At 42.4% G+C, this 23,741-nt stretch overlaps 4 protein-coding genes across 19 annotated transcripts in view; 2 read left to right on the top strand and 2 right to left on the bottom strand.

The window, feature by feature from the left end:
* Positions 1-9,503, bottom strand: LOC120798388 (gap junction beta-6 protein-like). 5 transcript variants are annotated; one of them, XM_040142646.1, is made up of 8 exons: positions 9,405-9,503; positions 8,050-8,185; positions 4,948-4,996; positions 2,546-2,717; positions 1,417-1,569; positions 682-830; positions 363-594; positions 1-216 (listed from the first exon to the last, which is right to left on the bottom strand). In XM_040142646.1, the coding sequence occupies exons 4-7, from the start codon at positions 2,714-2,716 to the stop codon at positions 375-377; spliced, it is 693 nt and encodes a 230-aa protein (XP_039998580.1). In that variant the 5' UTR covers position 2,717; positions 4,948-4,996; positions 8,050-8,185; positions 9,405-9,503; the 3' UTR covers positions 1-216; positions 363-374. The 5 variants fall into 5 exon arrangements, with proteins under 5 accessions (XP_039998580.1, XP_039998577.1, XP_039998581.1 ...); XM_040142643.1 differs by having other exon boundaries at positions 1-201; XM_040142647.1 differs by having other exon boundaries at positions 1-201; positions 382-594.
* On the top strand, positions 8,532-10,982 carry sap18 (Sin3A-associated protein). Of its 5 annotated transcripts, none has more exons than XM_040142651.1 (5): positions 8,532-8,761; positions 10,135-10,244; positions 10,416-10,538; positions 10,652-10,815; positions 10,860-10,982. In XM_040142651.1, the coding sequence occupies exons 1-4, from the start codon at positions 8,690-8,692 to the stop codon at positions 10,806-10,808; spliced, it is 462 nt and encodes a 153-aa protein (XP_039998585.1). In that variant the 5' UTR covers positions 8,532-8,689; the 3' UTR covers positions 10,809-10,815; positions 10,860-10,982. The 5 variants fall into 5 exon arrangements, with proteins under 5 accessions (XP_039998585.1, XP_039998582.1, XP_039998583.1 ...); XM_040142648.1 differs by having other exon boundaries at positions 10,852-10,982; XM_040142649.1 differs by having other exon boundaries at positions 10,846-10,982.
* A 487-nt stretch (positions 10,983-11,469) lies between these two features.
* rtraf (RNA transcription, translation and transport factor) lies at positions 11,470-15,575 on the top strand. Its single transcript, XM_040141981.1, has 8 exons — positions 11,470-11,681; positions 12,578-12,702; positions 12,786-12,885; positions 13,443-13,523; positions 13,662-13,750; positions 14,355-14,423; positions 14,590-14,638; positions 14,879-15,575. The coding sequence occupies exons 1-8, from the start codon at positions 11,621-11,623 to the stop codon at positions 15,031-15,033; spliced, it is 729 nt and encodes a 242-aa protein (XP_039997915.1). The 5' UTR covers positions 11,470-11,620; the 3' UTR covers positions 15,034-15,575.
* Positions 15,576-16,221: 646 nt separating this feature from the next.
* Positions 16,222-23,741, bottom strand: part of nid2a (nidogen 2a (osteonidogen)) — a 45,228-nt gene continuing 37,708 nt past the window's right edge. For all 8 annotated transcript variants that reach the window (XM_040141973.1, XM_040141974.1, XM_040141980.1 and 5 more), the window contains 8 exons: positions 23,542-23,642; positions 23,244-23,416; positions 22,255-22,384; positions 21,982-22,153; positions 19,869-20,026; positions 19,009-19,132; positions 18,735-18,847; positions 16,222-16,856 (listed from right to left, as the gene is read on the bottom strand). In XM_040141973.1, the coding sequence (XP_039997907.1) occupies positions 16,846-16,856; positions 18,735-18,847; positions 19,009-19,132; positions 19,869-20,026; positions 21,982-22,153; positions 22,255-22,384; positions 23,244-23,416; positions 23,542-23,642 (982 nt within the window). In that variant the 3' untranslated portion in view covers positions 16,222-16,845. The remainder of the gene's footprint in view (positions 16,857-18,734; positions 18,848-19,008; positions 19,133-19,868; positions 20,027-21,981; positions 22,154-22,254; positions 22,385-23,243; positions 23,417-23,541; positions 23,643-23,741) is intronic.

The raw sequence follows: 23,741 nt of genomic DNA, 5'->3' as shown, positions 1-23,741 counted from the left end.
ACAGTTGGCTCAAGTGTTCCACTAGTGATTATGCAGCCTTAAAGTGTTTTAAGTCTCTGGAATGTCTTTCTCCTGCATGTATCATTCACTTTGTTGCTGCTTCCTCAGGTTGAGACAAGTAACTTCTGGCTTGTCTTATTCTGCATCCTCCCTCTGCTGGATCCGCTGCATGACTTCCTCTCCTTCTGACCAATGAGACCCCTGGAAAAGAAGAAGCTATACATGGACATGGATGTCAAATCTTGACAAGCCTTAACAGCCTTTTATGAGCTGATGAGAGTCACGTGGAATACAAAAGTTTTAACACTGACAAAAATGTTGATTGACTAAATGATCAATAAATTAATCAGTTGATTAATCACCTGACTGTCTGATTAATACTTCTTCCTAGTGACGGCCTTGGCAACGAGATAGGCAAGTTCAGCCATGTTGAGGACCATGCAGATGGAAGAGGCGGTGGCCATGAAAACAGTGAAGATGGTTTTCTCAGTGGGACGTGAGATGAAACAGTCCACCAGGTTAGGACACGGCCACTGGTCACACTGCACCAGCCGTGGCATCTGGAACCCATCGTACACCACATACAGGGCATACCTGGGGAGACAGACACAAATACTGTGTGTTTATACCAGATCGGCAAAATATGATACACTGACAGAAAATCAGAATCCCAGATCTTACATGAAGCCTCCTTCAAACAGCAGCCTGAACACCAGGCTGCATGCGTATGTCCACCAGAGGGCGCCGGCTATTGGGAGTCTCCGCTTCCTCAGAGTCTCCAAATCTTCCTCTTGGACTTTGTTGCTGAGAAAGCCAGATCTGCCAGAACCCTGTCACAAGAGATGACATTACACCAAGTTAAGACAAAAGAAAGTAAGACATGACGTGTCATGGCAAGATACAAGACAAGACCAGAAAAGACAAGAAAAGACACAGCTAGGAAAGACACGATCAGGAAATTCCAGACAAAATAAGACAAGACAAGAAGAGACAAAACCAAACAAGATAAAATACAACAACACGAGACACAACCAGAAAAGATGTTACAAAATATGACATAAAATGACATGATAACAGCATGGCATGACAAGAGACGATGTGACACCCATGCCATCACATGGCATCACAACACAATACAGCATTTCAAGTCATGACATAATAGAGGGAAAATAAAACGAGATAAGACATCACTAGAAAAGACATTACAAGACATGATAGATGAACATGATGAACATGATAAGACAAGATTTTAAAAAAAGACAAGACACAACCAGAAAAGACACAAGAAGAAATCACTGAGCAAGACACGACACAACAAGATATAGGATGGAATTACATCACATAACATTTTATGAAACAGTAGGTTTCTCTGCCAACAGGACGATTTTTTCATTGACAATTTTACAGCACACACACCTGCAGCATCCTCTTCTTATCCCTATGGTTCCGATAGCCCGCATACATTGCGACCAGGAGTGTTGGCGTGGAGACAAAGACAAGCTGAAGACACCACAGACGGATGTGGGAGACAGGAAAAAACTGATCATAGCAGACATTTTCACAGCCAGGCTGAAAAACAGAGATAAACGGGTCGTTCAGCGATGAGGAGAAAAGGGTTTAGCTGCTTTATATATCCCTGTGTAGGTCCAGGATACTTATGTCCCCCTGTTAATGGGACATAGGTATCCTGGTCAGTCCTTCCTATTAATGACATCTTTTCGGTCTCAGCCCTACCACTGTCGTCCCTGTAGATCTTATCAACAGTGAAAAATGTATAGCACTTATGAAGCTCAAGAACAGTATTCAATCTTGAACTTTGCTACTTCTTTTAAAAACACAATATTAATGACAATGTTTTCTCCAGCACTTTTCCAAACACTTGCAACCTCAGCAGCTATAATAATACTAATAATATTACTGATTACTCTAAGTGAGCTAGCCTGGCCTATGTAACTTTTGCCAAACAGCGGCCCTTTGCAGCCACAACTGGCAATTACACTCTGATGTAGAATTAGCTTTCATTTATTAATTCAAGATCTTCTTAAATGAGTTGTTTTAATTATATGATTATTAGTTCATCTGAATGAGTTAAAATATAGTGTAGCAGTAGCATAAGTAGAGAAAGGTCATAAAGTCAGTAAATGGACTCAGTCATGTCAGTTACTCAGCAACATCTAGCTGAAAGTTGCTAACATGCGGAACCATTAGCCTCCGGTCACACCAGACCAAGTAAGGCTGTAGCAGGAAAAACTCTTTATTGTACTGAATTGTCCAAGAGTGTGTTTTATCGCTTATGAATTAAACTTTTTGCTTGTAACAGGACAATTGTCTTATTTCATCTCTCCAAAGACACGTAGTCGCACTTTAATGCATTTATTAGCAAACATATCTGTAGGAACTGTGTATAAAAATTAATTGTCGCTATCAAAAAAACATTAAAATAGCGACAGAAGTTTTAACATCCAACATACCATGTTCCAAGGTGAAAAGAAATTGAGTTGGATATATGATTTAACATTATAATATCACTGACTGGCTGCCATACCTGTAGTGTGTTACAGGTGAAGTCAGACTGCTCATCTCCCCAGACACTCTCAGCAGCAACAACCAGCACCATCACCCGGAAAATAAACAGCACAGAGAGCCAGACTTTACCCAGGCTGGTGGAGTGACGGTTCGCCCCAACCAACTGAGCGTACAGAGCAGGCCAAGACATCCTGGGGAAACAGACGGAGAAATGAGAATGGGAAGAATAATAATGCGAAAGTCAAAGAAGTGGTCTTTTTGCTAGTAAGTTACTGGTTAAAGTCTCTCTTTGCTGGGAAAATCTAAAAGGGGGAAAGTGAATACAGTATGCGTTAGTGTTTTCTAATTTCTGTTGCAGGTTTTACTGATTCCTTGGAGCTACACATCTGACAGCGACACAGATGGAAAATTTAGAAGGAAGTCAGTGGCAAAAGATGAAAGCAGAGACCTGCGATGAAACAAGACAGGGGTTTGAAAGAGGAGGAGGATGAAAAGGAATGAAACTGAGAGGAGGAGGAGAAAAAGGCCCAGCGCCAACATTCATGTGAACTAATAAACCTCTCCCACGGTGGATTGTACTGAACTGAGCCCACTCAACTAAAAACACACTGAACACACTGTACAAACCCACATTACTACCGTTCTCACTGAGCCTCACCATTCACACTCAGTGACTCATTGATTTATTGATTCACTGTTTATTTAAATGATGTGTATTATACTGATATGGCAACTATCTGAAACAAAGCAATTAAGATGTGACTGAAGTGTAGACTTTCAGCTTGGTTCAAGGGGTTTAACAAAATAATTACAGCCATACATACATAGTATTATACATAGTCGCTCATTTTCAGAGGATCAAAAGTAATTGTGCAAACTAACATAATTATAAATATAAGGACTATCTTCAGTACTTGGATGAAAATCCTTTGCAGTCAGTAACTGCCAGTTGTCTGGAAGCAATGGACGTCACCAACTGCTGAGTTTCCTCCCTTGAGATGCTTTGCCAGGCCTTTACTGCAGCCGCCCGCAGTTGCTGCTTGTTTGTGGGTCTTTTTTTGCCTTCAGTTTTGTCTTCAGCAAGTGAAAAGGCTGCTCAGTTAGGTTGAGGTCAGGGGACTGACTTGGCCATTGAAGAATATTCCATTTCTTTGCCTTGGGAAGCTCTGGGGTTGCTTTCGCAGTATGTTTTGGGACATTATCCCTCTGTACTGTGAAGCATCGTCCTATAAGTTTTGCAGCATGTGGCTGATTCTGAGCAGATAGTATATCCGTATACTTCTATCAGCATTCACATCATCAATAAACACCAGTGACCCAGTTCCATTGGCAGCCTTACAGCCCCTGCCATAACACTGCCTCCCCCCTGTTTGATAGATGATGTGGTATGCTTTGGATCATGAGCTGTTCCTTTCTTTCTCCACCCTCTCATCTTTTCATAATTCTGGTACAAGTTAATCTTAGTTTCATCTGTCCAAAGAACCTTGTTCCCGAACTGGGCAGACTTTTTAGATGTTTTCTGGCAGTCTAATCTGGCCTCTCTGTTCTTGAGTGTTACCAGTGGTTTGCACCTTGTGGTAAACCCTCTGTATTTACAATCATGAAGGCGTCTCTTGATTGTAGACTTTGACAATGATACGACTACCTCCTAAAGACTGCTTCTTCACCTGGCTAGATGTTGTGAAGGGTTTTTCCTTCACCAAAGAAAGAATTCAGTGATCATCCACTCCAGCTGTCTTCTGTGGTCTTCCAGGCCTTTTGGTCTTGCTGAGCTCACCAGTGTACTCCTTCTTCAAAGAATGTAGCAGATAGTTGATTTGGCCACTCCTGAAGTTTCTGCCATCTGTGTGACAGGTTTGTTTTGTTTTCTCAGCCTGATGATGGCCTCCTTCATTTTCATCAACACATCTTTGGACCACAGAATTGAAAAGTTCCCATGGACCGATACCAAATGCAAAGTCAACACTTGGAATCAACTCCAGACCTTTCATCTGCTTATTTTGTCATGTAACAACGAAACAGGCCACATCTGGCCGTGACACTGATCAACTGACAACTGTCCAATTACTTTTGAGCCTATGAAAATGAGGGACTATGTATAAAAGGGCTGTAATTCCTAAACGGTTAATGCGATATTTTTGTTAAACCCCTTGAATTAAAACTGAAAGTCTACACTTCAATCACATCTTGATGGCTTCGTTTCAGATGCATCATTGTGGTGTACAGAGGCAAAATTACAAGAATTGTGTCACCGTCCAGATAAGTATGGACCTAATTGTACATTACATTCTTTGAGTGCAGTTGTTTTCCTTTGTAAAAAATGCTGCATAAGTGTCACAAATGAAATGATTCTAAATGATGAAGATAATGAATCTAAAATTACTGACTTTTTGAAGCAAAAAGAGAAACTACTTTTCTCACCTTGTGTCTGGAGGGTCAGGTTGTTTGCAGGAAAGCGCTCCACATAGTTCTTTCCAGCATGAAAAACACACAGCTCACTGTCACATCACTGCTGGCATCATTACACTGACACACACCTAAAGAATGGTCTCCGATATACTGAACAAAACAAAAAAACTGCAGCGCCTGCTTCCTTTGCATGAAGTAAAAGGATGCGCCTCCAAGTGTGAAGTCAGCCAGAATAAAATATGGTGACTTCCTGTGAAGTCTTTCAAAATAAAACGTCACAGCTGTGGCAACGGTTAGAGGAGGAGGCTACACAAATAGTACGGAAGTAGAAATGAGATAAAATAGTAAAATGATTTTCATTTGATTTAAATTCACAGTCACTAATGATAAACCACTACTAATATATCCTGTGCTTGTCATGTGGGAATGTACAAAATACTAGTGATATTCCCCAGAGTATCTGTTAATGATGGCAGCAGTGAAATCTATTTATGAATTTCTAACCTGATTTTGGCGGCCACCTTGATGTGACATTACCGGAACAGCTCCCATGTTTTTTTCCAGACTGAAAGCCAGATGTGAAGACCAAAATCAGTGCAGCGAGTAATTTCTCTTCTCCTCCTACTGTAGGTGTAGGTGGTAGTGAGTCAGTGGGCGAAGGAGAGAACTGTCATCTTGTAATGTACAGTCAAATTAAAACATGACACCGGTTCAATGCAGCTGACTATCTGTTGGCCATGGGCTCATTTTTGCCATTAAAGGGATACTCCAGCAATTTAATGTTGCTCATCCATAAGGTTTGTGGACTCACAAGATACAGATTTAAAAAAAATAATTATCAGAACCGAAGCAGCATAGGCTGAGATATCCTACATACTCGTGACTTTAATTCCTTAGTATGGGTCAAGCTCCAAAAACGCTGGTTCCTATACTTCCCGTACTGTACATGTCTTTCAGTAGACCTAACCTGCCTCCTGAATACCTTTCAGGCTCTAGGGACGTACGATCAGTCTCTCAACAACTATTTGTTATAGAAACTCTTGTCCCCTTTGAGATGTATTGCAGTACCTTTGTTGCTCCCTCCACTGTACATTTGTAAAATCTCACAAAGCCACAAGCATGGTTGTGGACTCTTAGTCATTTTAAACCAGCCTTTCTGTCACACATTTTAAGTCTCAAGTCCCAGGCCAAGGTGTAAAATAGGTCCCTCTGTAATTATGCCGTGGTACTACATTTGTTTTAACAGTATGGATGTTAACAGCTGTTGTACTTACTGGGGGTCCATGCAGTGTGGAAGTCAAAGGATTGAGAGAACAAAGTTGCATTGTAATGCGAAGGTGTGTGTACATGTGTGTTGTGATGTCTCTGTGGCTGTAACTGGACACAGGTAACGAGGCAAAGTGACTTTTCAGAGCCAAACCATCCCTTGGCAGCTGTCAGCCTGAAGGACAGTGCAGCTCTGTGTGCTGCTAATGACTGTGACCAATGAGCTTTTCCCACTGTTTGTTGACATGTGGGAGCAAAAACCAACCTCCTCAGGTTACACTTTGGATCCTCACAAAACTGCAATGAAAACGTTCGGAGAGGCTGTAACATATTCTGCATACTCTGCTTGAGCTGCAGTGTTGGGCTTAGGGATATAACCTGCGATTGATTTAAAGAGTTGCAGACAAAAGTGTACCAGTGTTTTAGTGAAAAAGTATTAAGAATCTTGTTTCAGAATTATCATTTGATTGCAAATTTCTACTAGTTTTTTTCAAATAATTAGGCAGGATTCGTTGGTGGTGAGTTGCATTTAGATTCTCCTCTGCACCACTGCATTTAAGGTGATCCTGCAAAAATGAGCAGCAGTGATCTCGAAGGGCAAGAAAACATCCTGGGTTGAGACAGAGAGGGCGTTAGTGATTCTAATGGAGTCATTAGGGGAAAATGATAGTGACTCTTATTCCAGATGCATATCAATGAATGGATATCAGTGTCAGGACCAGAATCAAAGACCCAGTGTTTGATCTTTCAGTCAAAAAAAAACAAAACAAAACAAAAAAAGCCTGGCAGACTGTGCCATCCATTCTGATGGGGTGGTGGTTGTGGTGGGGTGATGGGGGGGGGGGGGGGGGGGTCACACAAAGTGAATGAGTAGGGAGAAGGAGAGAGGTAAAATAGAGCCAATTGTTTGAGTAGCTCCTGACTCTTGATCAGCCAGCCAGCAGGAGAACAGAGGGGACCAGTGTCAGGATACACACACAACCACACACTGTACAAACGCATGCACAGACACACACTGTACAACGCTCACATATATGTTACCCAGAAAACTACGCACACACAATGTAATGAGTGAGGGGGAGAGCAGCATGTGACTGAATAGCAGGTCTCAGCTCTGTAGGTGGACTTGGCTGACCGATCCTGGCAGACAACCTACTGTATGAAAGTCCGTAGAAGCGTTACAAAACATCCTGATGATTTCTGGAACTTGCAGATCTTATATCCGTAATGTTTCTGCACTGCATTTCCCACAGATCATTCAAAAAGTTATGGAATTAAAAATGAATAAATTAAAATGCACCAGAGATTTTTTTCCCAGGAAATTTCTGCTTGTCACCTACAGAAATCGAGATTTAATGCAAAATAGTTTAATCTTCAGGAATATTCCTTGCAAAAAAAAGATAAATCTCTTCATTGGATAAATATTCAATGATAAATCAGAGCAGGAAACTTGAGACTTGGAATCAAGTCAGACTTGACTCATGAAAATGAGGACTTGACCCTTGGATTTGGGTTTGCCAAATCCTGAGTTCATAATCCTGGAGCATTAAGACAGCAAGGTCATATATTGCAACACCCCTTGCATGTTTAATATTGGACTCATAAACCTGTATTTAACAGGCCTGTAACTTTAAGAAAGATCAATGAACAAGGTACAGGAAGGCCGCTGTTTTCAAATCTATTTTTAATCCACTGTAATACACCACAAATGAGATATGGTGCCTGTCACTATTTTCAATGCACAAATGACGTAAGTAAAGTATTCTCATGACTACAATCCTCATTAGAATTTCTGGCAATGATTGACGGCCAGAGGAAATTTGCCAGGTGTGTGCCAGTGGGATTTACCTATTCGGACTGTTTAATGGTGACTTCTCCTCAGTGCGTCTAGACTAGGGAAGATCCCTCCTCGCAGACAATGGGGCCTTTTGAAGGAGAGGAAGGATTAGAAGATACGCTGAGGAGGACTGCAAGAGGGAAATCGCTGAGGAATTAAATGAGGAAAATACCAGAAGGGTGATGTTTGTCATTTTGAGACATAACAGACATGATCTTCACATATCAGTAATAGAAGATTAAAATGGTATAGACTTCATTGGATTATACAGGTATTCCATCACACTACTGGCAAAGTCTCTTAATTAAGTCCATTAATAACATATTGATGTGGGAGAATAGTAAAGTCATTTGTAATATAATTTGTAATATAATTTGTATTGATCTCTCTCTCTATCGACGAGCCAATAACTAATCACTTGAAATATTAATCAATACTCCGTGTGTGAAACGATACTTAATTACTCCGGAGCAACAGGGGGCGTTAAAGCCGCACCGAGTGCCAAAAGCCGCGAAGTCGTCGAAACGAAGACCGGAAACGGAAACTCTGTCTCGTCGGTGGGTCGCTGCCTGCAGCAGCTTCGGTAAAACCTCCAAGCAAGGTGGTGGAAATCACGACGTACGTGCATCAATATAACAGTGGAAAGTAAAAATGGCTCTTGAATCGCGGATCACACAGGAAGAAATCAAGAAGGAACCGGAGAAGCCCATTGATCGGGAGAAGGTAAGCGCCCGATTTAGCGTGTTTACTTTATTAGCTCTAAGCTAACTTGGTGTACTAAGCGCTAGCTAACAGTTCGGAGACTGGTGGATTTATGTTCAGGGCAGGCTTCATAGTTACACTTTACTACTGTTAGATCAGCACAAGTGCAACCTATAAACTGTGTTATGCTTTGGAATCCTATGGCGATTAGAAGTTAGACACAAACTGAACAGTAGCTTCTGAGGTGTGCTAAGTGCTTACGTGCTAGCTAGTCATAAACATCTATTCGGCATCAACCAATAGCTAAAGGCATTTTTGTCGTTGTTACGAGCGAACTATTTCCTTATTTTGGGACTTTGATATATCTATCTATATAGATAGATAGATATAGGTATAGATATAGATATATAAATAAATGAAAATATAAATAAAACCGTTTGACTAAACATTCCCCCCCGTGGACTGCCACAGCCTGTGATCTTGGAAAAATTCAACGAAACGCCGATGTAAAAATACAGTTTAATGTTTTCCACCTCCTGGTTATTACCTATGAGACTACCAAAATATAACCGTCAGGTCTTTCACGAAACTCCAGCGTGTTCGGATACGTTCGGCATGTGTCCGGTGACAAGCGACGCCCATTTTCGATATATTTGATACCTACTCTCGACAGCTTAGTTGTCCTGGTGGGTCAAACGCTTTGCGCTTTGTCTCCCAAAAATCGCAGTAGCTCAGGACACGTTTTGATTGGATGCAATTTGTGGCAGCCCGCTTTTCAACTGGTGTTCCCAATTAAATCATATAGGGTGGACAAAGCGGGTTCATTAAGTTTGCTAACTATGTGTATATCACATATATTCATGCAGGTATTGTTTACATTGTTACTATTCATGACTGTTAATCAGTTTCATAGTAGTGTTAATATCTACTTTATATTGGCGATTAGAAAAGGTCGAGTTGTAGTTACTCGTGGTGATCATTAGGGGGCAGTAAACGTCCAAAACGCACCCGCTGTCAAACTGGACGCATGTAGTGCCGAAGTGAAACCGGAAATTGAGGGTTTAGTAAGTAGTAAGTAAGAAGAACTAGTTCAAAATCCTGTTGCAATTGCTAGCATCGATAATAACTGAAAATCCAGCCTTTGGAACAAAGCCTTTCTCAACAGAATACTGCGTGACTCGCTTTAATGTTTTTAGATAGTTACAGTAGTTTTGTTGAAAAACTCTCTAGTATCATTTTTGATTTGATATTTATGTTTCTGCAGCCTGTGATTGCTTTAGCGCCACAAAATCGGATCATTTAAAGGAACCAATCTAATGTGGTATTTTAAAATGCATTTTGCAAACTGTATTCTTTCTTACTACCCCTGTGTTTGGTGCCTGTTTATGCTACAGACCTGCCCTCTTCTGCTGCGAGTGTTCACCACCAACAGCGGCCGACATCACAGAGCAGATGAATTTGCTCGTGGCAACGTTCCCTCCAGCGAACTGCAGATATACACGTGGTACGGTTGCTTTCACTCTTTTTCTCTGTTGTTGTTGCGAGTGTCACCTGAACGTTTGCCTATGACTTAGGTTGAGTTTTTATGGCACCATGTGCAGCTTGTAGAGATACTGTTTGTTGTGAATGTAGAAGTGTAGGCACTGGAGCCTGTATCTGATTCTCTGTGTTTCAGGATGGATGCTACTCTGAAGGAGCTGACCAGCCTGGTGAAAGAAGTGTATCCAGAGGCCAGGAAAAAGGGAACTCACTTTAGCTTTGCCATAGTCTTCCCTGACCCCAGGGGGAAAGCATACAGGTTGGTAGTGCAGTACAAAGGCGCAGGTTACGTTCATGACACAGGCAACCATCTGTGTGACAGGGCTGTTGAATTTGTGTCCACTGTATATTAAAACATGCCCCCACCCCCAGGTTGAAAGACATCGGCAGTACTGTATCCGGCAGGAAGGGCGCAGACGACTCCATGACGTTGCAGTCTCAGCGCTTCCAGATTGGAGACTATCTGGATATAGCTATCACGCCTCCTAACAGAGCCCCGCCCCTTAGCACACGCATGAGGCCATTCTGAACATCCCCACACACACACACACACACACACACACACACACACACACACACACACACACACACACACCAACATGCATAAAGCCAGACACATAACTCTTTTGCATCTCCGTCATCGTTTTTTTTGCCTCATTTAATAAAATGTGATGTGTAATAAAGCTGTCAATTTTTTCCAAAGCTTCTGTGTCCCTTTCTGTGTGACATATTGTGAGATGGTTACAAGAACTGAATCTTGTCTGTGCGTAATACTGCAGCGGTGTTGTGAAAACGTCACCATTTTATCAGATGGTCTAGATCCCACCAGCATAACATATCGGGGGTCAAAAGTGTGCGCGCTCTTCAGTGACATTTCAGAATTTGAAGTTTGTCTAAACAGCTGTAATGCAGTACGTTGTAACTGCTCTGGGAATGTACACACAGTCCTAATCGGGAGGCGGTTGAATCAATTCAGCTGCAGGAATGCGACATCAAAGAAATGACAAAGTGTAACCTGGCTTTTTTGAAGCCCAAAAAAGAAAAGAAAAACTAAACAGCATCCAGTAGGACATATGAGTGGGACAAGCAAGCCCTCAGAAAACTGTTTGGAACAGCTCAAGGCTTTACTAAAACTGTCTCTTAAGACACCGATAGATTTCCGTCCAGTGCTAAGGGAAAACTTTATTTTGATAGTTACAACAGGAAGTTCTGGGCGGCGCACGCGCAATGCCACACAGTGACGGCAAGAAGGGGGAAAAAAAAAAAGAAAGAAAACGGGCAAGATAGCAAAGTGTTAGCAAAAGAAAGCAATCGTTTGCACTCAGAAAACACAGGTTTGAAATGTTTCGGAGGAAACTGACGGCTCTAGAGTACCACAATCCCAATGGATTTGACTGCACAGGTAAGAAAAGACCCGTCGAGCCGCCGCTGTTCTGGTCGGTGAGTGTAACGTGGAGCCGGCTAACGTGTACGCACGTACCGCAAGTCCGATCGCTGTCGGAAGACAACGCACGGAAAACTACTAGAATAGTAGTTACGTGGGGCGTTTTTTCGCCGACAAAACTTATATTCGTGTGAACACAAGACGGACTTTCAATACACCACACTTCTGTTTCGGCATAGCTATCTCTAACGCTCTCCGCAAACGTATAGTGCCCCTTGTGTTCACAGTTTCATTCCAACAGATTAGTTAATATTTCACTTTTTACCTTGAAATGACTACGAGTCCGTCACATTATGCAAAAGGGGCACTTTATCTGAAGGTGCTCACTCGGATTTCAGGCTCATTCCTGGGCCGCAAATATCAATACACCGCCGATAAAAGCCGCGAATTAAAATGCTAGCTGCCCCAGATTGCAATGTAAACTCGAGTGGCACTCAGCGGAGCGCATACCTCCGCCAAGGCCAGTGCCAAACAACGTACACCAGAGCTCGGAGAGAGGAATTCGAATTCCTAGTGAGTGACCCGGATCTGCACCAAAAAACGCGATGGGTTCTTCCCCGGCCCGTGCCCCATCTCCACCCCTCCAAGTTCAGTGCAAACCGGCACCGCACTTGCAAAATCCCGCTGACAAATAAACCGAACCTCCGCGGCGGCGGCGGCGGCGGCAGCTGTTTGCGTCCCGTGGTCGGGTCGGTGATGCAGCAGGCTTCAAGCTAACACGGCGCCTGCCTTACTGTAGAGACTCCCTCGCCTCTACAGTAAGACCTCGAATTACTTTCTGTAGCTGCCGCGATGTTGACTTTTTTTTTTTGCGGCGGCCTTCAAACGTGCACCTGTCTCCCCCCTCGGCTCAGACGAGACACAGTTCCGGAACTGCGTTGTGTGGCTGGAGGACCAGAAGATCCGGCACTACAAGATAGAGGACAGAGGCAACCTGAGGAACATCCCCAGCTCCGACTGGCCCAAGGCCTACCAGAAGGTGAGAGCACCGGCCTCAGAAAAATACCACCTGTACCATCTTGTGTTGGCTGCGACCAGAGATCTTCCTTTGCCTCTGTACAGTACCTGCAGGATGTCAACTGTCCATTCGGGGTTCAGGAGAGACAGGAGGCTGTCGACTGGTTACTGGGCCTGGCTGTGCGGTACGAATACGGAGACAATGGTAAGAAAAATGAAAAAAGAAAACATGTCGGGCCCCTTCAGGCCTTTTAAATTGCACAAGTAATCACCTTTGGTTCGACATGGTCATAGCCCACATTTATATGCAACTGATGGCAATAGGTTGCAAGCAGACATTGCCTCATATTAATGGGTCACAAGACAAGAATGTCGGAAACCACTGCTCTAGACTAATATTCCTATGTGTGATCCGTGCTTCTGTACCACAGTGTTGAAATACTGGTGAAGACCAGTAGATGGAGACATTGTGAAAGGAATAATGTTTCCTGGCGATGCCAGCTCACCAGTCCTTTCTTTTTTGCTGCACAATCCAATTATTCTTTTCAGGATTTTTACAGAAGTAGTGTTGGAACTCCATAACCCCGTAACACGACCTTGAGAGCCAACGCTGTAGAAAAAAAAAAACCCCTTCAGAATCATAAGATTTATAATCTCCATAAAAGTCATGTAATATGTGCCTCACCTTAGGTGAACGACCCGTTTTATGGTTTGATGTATGCGTGTGTCTCATCATGGGTGTGTGCTGTCGTCTCTCCTCAGTGGAGAAGTATAAGAACTGTCAGCCGCTGGCAGCCTCCAGTAACAGTGACAAAGCAGCTGACCCTCTGGTCAACCTTGACAGTAAGCCGAAAACGCTTTCTCCTCTCCTCTGCCTTTCCCTGCACCTCGCTCTCCCGCGCTCTTCCTTCTCCCTTTTCAGTTTTGATGTCTCTGTTGCCTTGCTCTAAGCGAGCTCATCGTTCGTTTGTGCTTTTCCAGGTAATTCCCCAGATTTCAAAGCCGGAGTGACGGCTCTGGCCAACATCCTCAAAATTCAGCGGCACGACGACTACTTGGTTATGCTCAAGGTGAGAGTGCACACACACGCTGTTTGTCCGTGTTAAAATAAGTGTCTCATAAAACGTCTTATCTCCATGACAAAGGCTTTTAAAGTTATAATCCCTCAGATTTCAGTGGTGGTTGATTAGGCAAAACCTGTGGTTAGCGTAATACGACAGCAAACACTTCTTGAGCAGCTACTTTGTCGGAAAATCCAACAGAGACAACGCAGCTGGTGTATCTTTGTTTACAGTGCAGCAAAACAAACTCGCATTGTTTTATCAAGGGAGTCGGTTAATAATAGCAGGAGAGTAAACAGTAAACTGCGAGGCTGATATCTGTAAAATCAAATTACCACTAACGCTGGATTACATGCGGTTTGTTGTGAATCCTTGTTGTGTTCATCAGCAATTTGAATCCATCGCGGGAATAGCAGCCTCCACCACTGATAAAGAAAACTACTGCATAGAGGTAGTTACAGAATGTAAATACGACAGATGGCTATTGCAGGAAGAATGCTGACCATAAACAGCATCAAACAGGGTTTTATCCTATGACAGTCATAAGGTTTATAGCTCGAAGACTTTGATTTGACATATGAAATCTGTCTGTGTTGTCATGTGGACCTGCCAGGCCATTCGCATTCTGATCCAAGAGAGACTTTCTCAGGAGGCCATCACTAAAGCCAGCCAGAACAGAGAGGTAAATCTAAGATGCACATAATAATGTGTCGAGAATGACGTCTAGATATCCCCATTTCTATTTATTCAGCACACATGTTTGAACGTCTTTGATTTAACAGGGAAAAAAATGTTCCTCCGGTTGATAAGACAAGAGCGTCTCATGAATATTTTCCTCTCCTTTCCAGGGTGTTCCAGTAGCTTTAGACAAACACATCCTGGGTTTCGACACTGGAGGTGAGCGCTGCTTTTTTAACGTTACGAAATAAAAAGTACAGGAAGGGCAAATTGATTTTTGAAGGGTTTGTTTGGACATATTGACATGAGGTGGGATATCGGTGCACGGACATCCACTCAGACAAGCAGTCCTGTGGTCAGAAGAGCGCTGTGGAGTGGAGCGCTGTTAACACACACATGTATCCCATAAAACTTCATCATGTGCCGGGAAAGTAAAATAAACTTCTGCTCTCGCTTCAGATGCGACTTTGAACGAAGCGGCTCAGGTCCTGCGCCTGCTGCACATCGAGGAGCTGAGGGAGCTCCAGACCAAGATCAACGAGGCCATCGTAGCCGTTCAGGCCATCATAGCTGACCCCAAGACAGACCACAGGCTGGGCAAGGTCGGCAGATGAGAGCGAGGATGAAGAGGGAGGACCGGAGGGACTGAACCACAGGAGTTTGAATTTGATTTTGAGATTTTGAGAAGAAAAGGCTTTTTGTTTGAGGTGGACAGAGATGAGTTTGCATTTTTTTCCGTTGTTGCATGAGATCACAGATCAGATTGGGAATATGGAGCAAATATGAGCAAATGCTTCTCAGAGGCAGTCTTTCATTTTTGTACAGCAATAAGGATAAGTTGACACCAAAACACACAATACAGTAATTGCTGCATAGTTAGTGTTCAAGTACTCGTATCCACTAATAAGCTGAGTCATTCATTTCTTCGGGGACTGAGGTTGAACCTTCTGATCATGTCCTGGCTGCCAGAATCTCTCCCTCAGTAGAAAATACCAGAGAGAAGCTTCTGATATCTTCAAACTGACAGGTTATATTTGTATCTTTTGTTTCCAGATAAAACACGTTTTTTGCAGATGGGAGAAAAAGGGTTATTTTGAAATGGTTTACACGGACGCTGTATGGAAAAAAAAAAATCTATAAATACAGCTGAGACAGAGTCTGGCTCCTGTGCTTCCTGTGTGGTGGCAGGTTGGTGATCATTTTCCTCTGGTAGGCATCTGAAAGCAACGTAGCTACCTAAACACAGTAACCGCCATAGACATCTGTCAAGTACCAATCACATTTTATTGTTATAAATATCACATCTTATAAAAAGATAAAGATTTGGAAAGTAGTAGTAGTAGTAAAAATATTTTGCAAAAAAAAAAAAAAAAAAAGTGTGTCATTTCAACATGTGTGAAATACAGATTAGTAGTGCAGAGAAATGTGGCAGGACTTGTCGCTGTGATCCGACCGTGGCACACAAGGCTGAGGGAAACAGATTATTACAGATAATCTGATTACGGAAACAATTTCAGTTTACTCAACAATGGCAGTGACTTTCCACTTAACATTTTATGGAGTTTGTAAAAATACAAAATACAGTTTCTCAGTGTGTGATGCAACATGATATGTTAATTCCATTTCTATTCAGGTCAGTGCTGACTACGCAAGGCTCTTAACTCCAATCGGTTAAATTCCTTTAAATAGCAGTTTTTCTTCAGTTATTTTCATGTCATAGTTTGATATTTTGGGAAATTCAGTTCGACGTTTTGGCTGAGAGTTAGATGAGAAGATCAATACTACTCACGTATCTGTATGAAGCTAGAGGTGGGAAACATTTGTCATATTTAGCAAAGACACAAACTTTCCATCTAAGTCCGGCCAAGAAGGCGAATGGGCGTATTTCCCGAAAAGTCAAACTACTCCTTTAGTCTGTGTTTAACCAAACGAAACTGATGAAAAACAGAGTTTAAAAGCCACTGTGGCCTGCTGACCAAAGAGAAAACTGATGCTCGAACAGGTTGTTTTAAAGCTCTTCATGTCATCCTTCTTTGGCTTTAAAGAACAGAAAACCTAAGCTCGTATATTTTAAAATCTGGTTTCATTGCCCTGTAGTTGTAATAGATTAAAAAAAACAAAAACAACAAAACTTGCATACAAAAATACAGTAGAAAAAAAAAAACTAAAAATGAGGTATAAAACAAATTTACAAAACATTTATTTTGGGGTTATATCTTTAAGGTGAGATAATGGGGTCAGGGTCTGTGGAGGGGTACTAATTTGCTCTGACTGTCGGTCTGGCAGCAGAAAGCCATCTTGCTCCCTTACTCATCGTCCTTTCCTCTGAGGGACACAGGAGAGGATTCTTAGGGTGGTCCTGCCCTCTGTTCAGGAATTGCCCCAGAATTTTAGCACCAAAGGACTCGGCGGCTGCCGGTCCATCGTTAGTGGATCCCTGTGGCACAGAAATCACAAGATGAGAAGACAAAATGGCTCAATTTTCTCACTCTGACTCACATTCATTTTCTAGTGGAAGTACTAACCACCTCCTCTTCTCTAAAGTTCCAGGTGGAAATGAAGATGTAAAGGTCTAATTTTCTCTTCCTGTGTGAATCCAAATGTGACAGGATGAAAGCTTTAGTGCTGCTGTGGCCTAATGACAGAACAAACACACCCTCCATCCTGAACAAAGACCTACACTTAACAACTAGTGGCGGCTGAGAGTTATCTCTGTAAAGAGCGTGTGTGTGTGTGTGTGTGTGTGTTCATGTATTTAACAATAACAGCTTTTAAGCCTCTTACAACCAGCTCCCAAACCCTTAACAAGTGTGTTTTAGAGCTGTCATCATGGTCAGAATTACACCACACATCCACTTCTTTGAAGCAAGTGGCTGTTATTTAGTCTGAGGGTTTCGTGTGTTGGAGAACGCGCAGATGTGACATTTTACAGCAGCACACAGTCATCGCTCCGACCGTTTCGCGCGTCAGATGAGCAAACTTGAATTGTGTGTTCAAACTCTTCTATCATGACCAGATTTTACACTTGGCAGATGTGTGTAGGCATCTGCCAAGGTGCTACTTTAAGGATTATCCTGTGTGTAGAAGGCCACTTTATACTTTAAAGGCGTTTAACACAAGCCTTTGACTTGAAGCCATGTGTAGACATCAATACATCAAACATGACACACACAAACAAAATACAGGTAGAGGATCACAGCTGTGTAATCATTGTTCTTTGGTCTTTTTCATGGGTGTATGTCAAGTCGCCACACACACACACACACACACAGGTATAGATGTGGGGTAGAATGTTTTCTGGATGATGAAACACAAACGTGGGTTTTACCAGACAACAAAAGGAGCATTTACATCGGCTGAAAAACAAAAAGGTCTTTTTTAACCTTCAGAGCCAACTGAAACATGGAGATTCACATTACAGTGCTGTTTTTAATCAGGCCTAGAATTCATCCAACCATCTGGTAATTATTGTCTTTAGTTTCAAACTATTCACATTTTATAACTAATTTGACCCATTTATAGTTTACGGATGTACATGTAGCAGTGTAGTGGAAGTATCTTCAAACTATGGTATTTGTCACTCGATTCAAAAATAGTTGATGGAAAACACAGATTCCCTCAAGAGAAACTTTTGTGTCTGACAGAGCTCTGTCATAAAAACTTCAATTAACTAATTAGAAATTCTTAAAATTGTATTTCCTCCTTCTCCTTCACTGAAAAATCCAAAATCTCTGAATATGAATATATGAATCTATAACAATTCAAACTTGCTCGCAACCCAAAATGTGTTTTTTTATGCCACAGGTCTATTTTCTTCCATTTTTGCTGCGTCACTACTGTGAGTGGAACGCAGGTGACCTATACTCAATACTGTGCCTGAATGCATCCTGTGTAAACACAGATGGAGGACTGAAGCCAATGCTGCTCTTCTGCTAACATGCCGCATTTGTGCCGCCTGGTGCAGATGTGGTGGAAGAAGTTCATATTTCCTGTCTTTCCATTAGACTTTAATGCAGCATTCTCCTCCACCACATTTAACAGTGGATTGATGTGACATCGCTGCACAGAAACCAATGCGCTCACTGTCAGTAACACCTTGAAGTGAGAGTGTGTGTCTGTGTGTGTGTGTGTGTGGGGGGGGCATTTGGTTGGTATGAAACAGAGCCAAAATGACACGTTTGAACAGAGTGTGTGTCAGTGAAAGAGGATTGTGTGTAAGACACAGCAAAGCAACCACATTAAATCAGTAATAAATCTAACCATCTTTGATTGAAATTTGAAAAAAGTACTTGTTTATACAGTACACATATCTCACCTGATAGACAGTGGGTAGTTGCTATAGCGATGCCGTAAAGGTGAGAACGCTGGTCAGGCAGGTATTCGTCGGTGAACTGACTGCTGTCTTTGCTCACTGCGATCACACCGTCCCTACGAGGCAGAGGACAGACAGGGAGGCACTGAGGACGGATGGTCGCGGCAGCATGGCTTTATACTGAATGACTAGTGATCGGCCACGGATAAAGAATACAGGGCTGCAAAAGACCAGATTGTAGTAAAAAAGGAAGGAAAAGGAGAATAAGGATGGCTACCTCCGCCAGTCTGTATAATAGAAGTGGTTCCTGTAGTAAACCATGCTGAATGGGTAGTTGAGGCTGGGGTGGATCACTCTTCGACCTGAACTGTCCGGGGATATACACTCTAAACGCTTTGTACCTGTGACGAGAGAGCAAAAGAAAAATACGGGTCATCATTATCTTTAGCAGATTCCTCCCACTGCACGTTTGAGTTGAAATCTCTGGCCGACAATGTGAAACGCAGACAATGAGCAATCAGCTGCTACCGCTGTTTAAGAGTGATAATAGTCGCAATAGCAAAAACTGTAACATCACTGTAGCAGGAGTAGTGGCAGGCGCAGTGCTAGTAGTATAGTGTGTCAATTATAGGTGTATAAATAGTAATGGTTGTAGTATTAGTAGTAGTATGCATTTATAAACATTTATATCAATTTATCAAATTAATTATTATGACACTAGTTATCTTGCTTTCCATTATAATGCTATGTAACATGCTGGATTATTAATGCACTAACTATACACATTTAGTTTCCGTTGAAGAGACCTGACACGTAATTGTGGATCATGCGGTATTTCTGTCTTTGCTACAAAGACCACGGTCCTTTATCTTTGATTGACGTTGATGGGAGAACATCATCTAAATACAAAGATTCGGAGATTAAATGTTTCCTTTTACACCACGCTAGAAACTGTGTCTCTGTCAACTCTGGGTGAAAGATGAGCGTTTTAACATTTTTATCAACTCGGAGCTTCTCTTATCCGCATGAAGACTGCTGGACAATAAGAGAGTTCCGTTTTGAGAGTATTTAGTGAGTAAGTAGTTGACCGGCAGTCATGTTGACAGTGGCTGTAGTAGTTGTCGTAGTAGCGTCTACCTGCATCAGCCCAGCAGATCTGTCCGGATGAAGAGTCATACGTCAGAGCGTTTGGCAGACCAATCCCATCCGACACCACCACCCTGCGGTTCCGACCGTCCACAGACGAACTCTCGATCTTAGGGGCCTCTCTGTTCCAGTCTGTCCAATACAGAGTACTGCAGGGGGAGACAGGAAAAAGAGGGGTTATGGAATTTATTACACCCATATTCCGTTATGTAACTATATTTGGATTATGTTAAGCACTTCAGAGTGGACACCTCAACCTGTCTTTGCCGTTAGACTGACTTTTTTGCATGGACTTGTTTTGGTGCGGAGCGCTGGGATCTGCCTAATATAATGAGACAGGAGGAAAACCACACAAGCTTGCATTCAACCACACGCACACAAGTGGGTACATAAGAGTACAAGGGCACGGGGCTCAAGGGAGCAGCTGTCTCGTGCTGATGAGGTCACGGTCAGGGTATTCCGAGCAACGTGCGACCTTTGACCTCAGCTCCTCCGGTGCATTTTTTGGAGGTGTTTCATCTATATACATCAGAAAATATGGCCCAGACTGGCTCACACAAACAGACACATTTCCCAGCTTTTAATGAACTTCGTATTTCTCATGGAAGTGTTTCTGTGATGAGTTAAATCATATTTTCATGTTTTAAAGCCCAAAAATCTGCTCAGCGGGATGATAACAGAGCTTTTAAGGAAGAGTGTGTGTGGGCTGCTTATGACGCCACGCTCCTTTTCATCTGTAGATGACTGTGTACATGTGGGAAGTCCGCTGGGAACTACAGGTAATACACAACACATGAGCAATCAACTTACACACACACACACCATGTGTTTCTGAGTGTGTCTTAATAAATTTGATGAACATATGGGTGAGCAGATGTTGGTGGATGAGACCTTCATACACAATGTGTGTGCATGTAATTTCTGTGTGTCTGCTTTGCTGTGTTTGGTTATGTTTCTCTCTGTGTGTGTGTGTGTGTGTGTGTGTGTGTGTGTGTGTGTGTGTGTGTGTGTGTGTGTCAGGGATACACGTGCAGTCTCAGAAATCACAGAGCACATTCTTAATCATAAGTGTACCCGTGTGAAGCAGTAATTACCTTTAGGTCTTGGCTTTTTGTCAAAACACACACACACATATATACACACACTCACATACTTGGCCTTGAGTCAGAAACTAAACTTCAAACTGTCAAACCGATAACGTGAAACACACATTCGAGGTTTTATGATTTGGGTTATTGCTGCATTGTTTAATTACTTATATCAACCACATTAACACACACACAGACCGTCTGTGTGTGTCTCTCTCTCTCACACACCCACACACACCCACACACACATACCTGTTGATTATGTGATTACTTGCGATGATGAAAAGCAGATGTTATTCCTGGAGAGCTGACCAATGAGGGCCTCATGCTTTCACTGCATGTGTTTGTGTGTGTGTGTGTGTGTGTGTGTGTGTGACTGTCCAGGATTAATAGCGTCAGTAAATCCAGTACAGTTTTTTTTGGCCCAGTTTGGTGCAACATCCACAAACAAAGCACTAAACGTCATTTACTGTATATGAATGAATTATCAAACATACATTACTAGAGGGACCCTCCACCCTAAAACACCATCGATTTTCAAGGGATCGCTTGTCTCACACTGATGAAGTCGTGTTTAGGTCACAGTCTCTCAAGTCTAGAAAACAGACTCAGGAATGAAACTCATGAAATGGCTATAAAACATAATCTTCCCTGTACTAATTAATTACTTACAGGCCTTGTTGACTTTGTAGTCGTGTTTTTGATTTCATGGTTGTGCTAAAGGGCTGAAAACCATCTGTGCCCTCTTCTGATATAAAATCCCTGTTGACAGAGTGAAGGCTGTATCTCATTCTGCCTCAGTGGAGCGCCTCCAGGATGTTACACTTGATCGCGAAGAGAGTGTGCGGGCCCTTGTTTGTTTCTAGCTCAGGGAAGAGATTTGTAGGTGTTTGCAAATCCAAACAAAACTGCTCCGAGGCTTTAGAAGTGGCAGGTTAAATAACAAGCCTTCTGCAAGTGATTGTTTTTATTTAAAACTGTAAATAAGCCAAAAAGAAAAGAAAAAAAGGTTTTACCCAATGGAAGAGACCACTATGATGGCCCGGGGATTGACCAGGTCTGTGTCGAACAGCGTTTGCCTCCCACTGCCGTCTAGGTTGGCGCTTTCGATAACGTCAGGGTTTGAGTCGACCCAGAACATCAACCTACGTTTGACGTCCACAGCCAAACCCTCTGGACTGACTAGATCTACGGGGAGCAGGGAGACCATATAGAAAGTATTGAGAAAAAAAGTCACACAACATTTATAATTTAAATGAATTGTTAAGAGTTTAAGTGTGTGATCTTACTTGTGTTAATGAGTATCTCAGGCTCAGCTCCAGGCGCCATTGAAGCTCTGTTGATTGTTCTTGCTGACAAATCTGTCCAATAGACTTGGTTCTCTTTGCAGTCGTAGGCTATACCAACAACTATTGAACCCTGGACGTAACACATGAACATAACCATACACATTATGAGATAAACGAACATAATTATAGCCACATCAGAATTGACTTCACGTGGCCTGTTCCTTTATTCCTTTGTTCCGTCTCCAGTTTCTCCTTTAACTTCCAGTTACTATTAATGACTGAAGTAGATGCAAGCCAAAAGTCTCGTTCCTGACTGTTTCACACAGCTTAATATACATTTGTCAGAGTTGTGAACGTGTCTTTTGGAGGAGCTTATATAGCCTGACACCACCCCCTCCACTGCAGATTAAAAAGATGATATTTGATACAAAGTTACATTCAGCATTGGCTAGCTTACAACTAGCTCGAGTAACTTTATATAGTAGCAGTAAATGCTCAAGAGGTCTGATGCTTAACTTACAAGTACAATGATGCAGGTTCTTAAGTATTTAACATTCTTCACAAACAACCTATAAACCTGCTGAATTTTGCTTTATAGATCTAAAAGCTGATTAATCAACATGAATTTTAATTTTTCTAGCAAATATGTAATATTTGATATATATTTTACTGTTCAGTTATTTGACAAAATGCAGTTGATTTCAATATACGCAACACAACACATTCCCACTTCTGGTGCAGACAAGAAGTCAAAAGGGGAACCACAGAGTCAGAGCACCTTATTGTTGAAGTGTATCAGGTCGAGAACACAGTCGTTCTATGCTATTGTTGAGCTAAATTTTTAACCCTTTTTATCCTTTAAACATTAGTTTTGAAGTATCAAATATTCACAAGCATTATCTAAGTGCATAAGAATCAACCAAGAACATAAATATGCAACATAAGTAAAAACTGACAGGATACGTAAGCATGCGCCATCCATCTCTTACATGTAGAGTCAGGAGTGTTTTGGAGTGGGCCGCATCTAGCCTGGTCCCGTTGAGTGGCAGCGCTCCTATTTTCTGTCCCTGAGCGTACAGCAGTGTGATGTCAGTGTTTGTTGGGGGGGTCACATCTGGGCGGGGCAATGGCCGCGTGGTGGGCGGGGCCACTGAGGGGAGGCCTGGGAGAGGATTGGTTTCAGCCATGAATGGTGGCAGTAAAACTGACATGATGCAGTAGAGTCCCATGTTGCTTTCATCACATAATCAGACAAAAGATATGTATTACAGGTGGAAAGGTCCTTACATGCAGGTTTGACAACGTCATGTGATCGGGTACCAGGAACCTCCCGCCCGTCCTGGTCCACACACCAGCAGTAAGTGGTCTCCCCATAACACTGGACTGGACTGAGAGGCAAGATGAATGGAAATAAGTAGCCTGACTTGAACAGGAATTAATTCTCTTGAGTAATTTGTCTTTCGGTTCAACCACCAGACTGGTGTTTG

Source organism: Xiphias gladius, chromosome 13 (assembly GCF_016859285.1).
Source record: "Xiphias gladius isolate SHS-SW01 ecotype Sanya breed wild chromosome 13, ASM1685928v1, whole genome shotgun sequence".
Classification (NCBI taxonomy): Eukaryota; Metazoa; Chordata; class Actinopteri; order Istiophoriformes; family Xiphiidae; genus Xiphias; species Xiphias gladius.
This window is presented reverse-complemented; position numbering and strand designations above follow the sequence as displayed.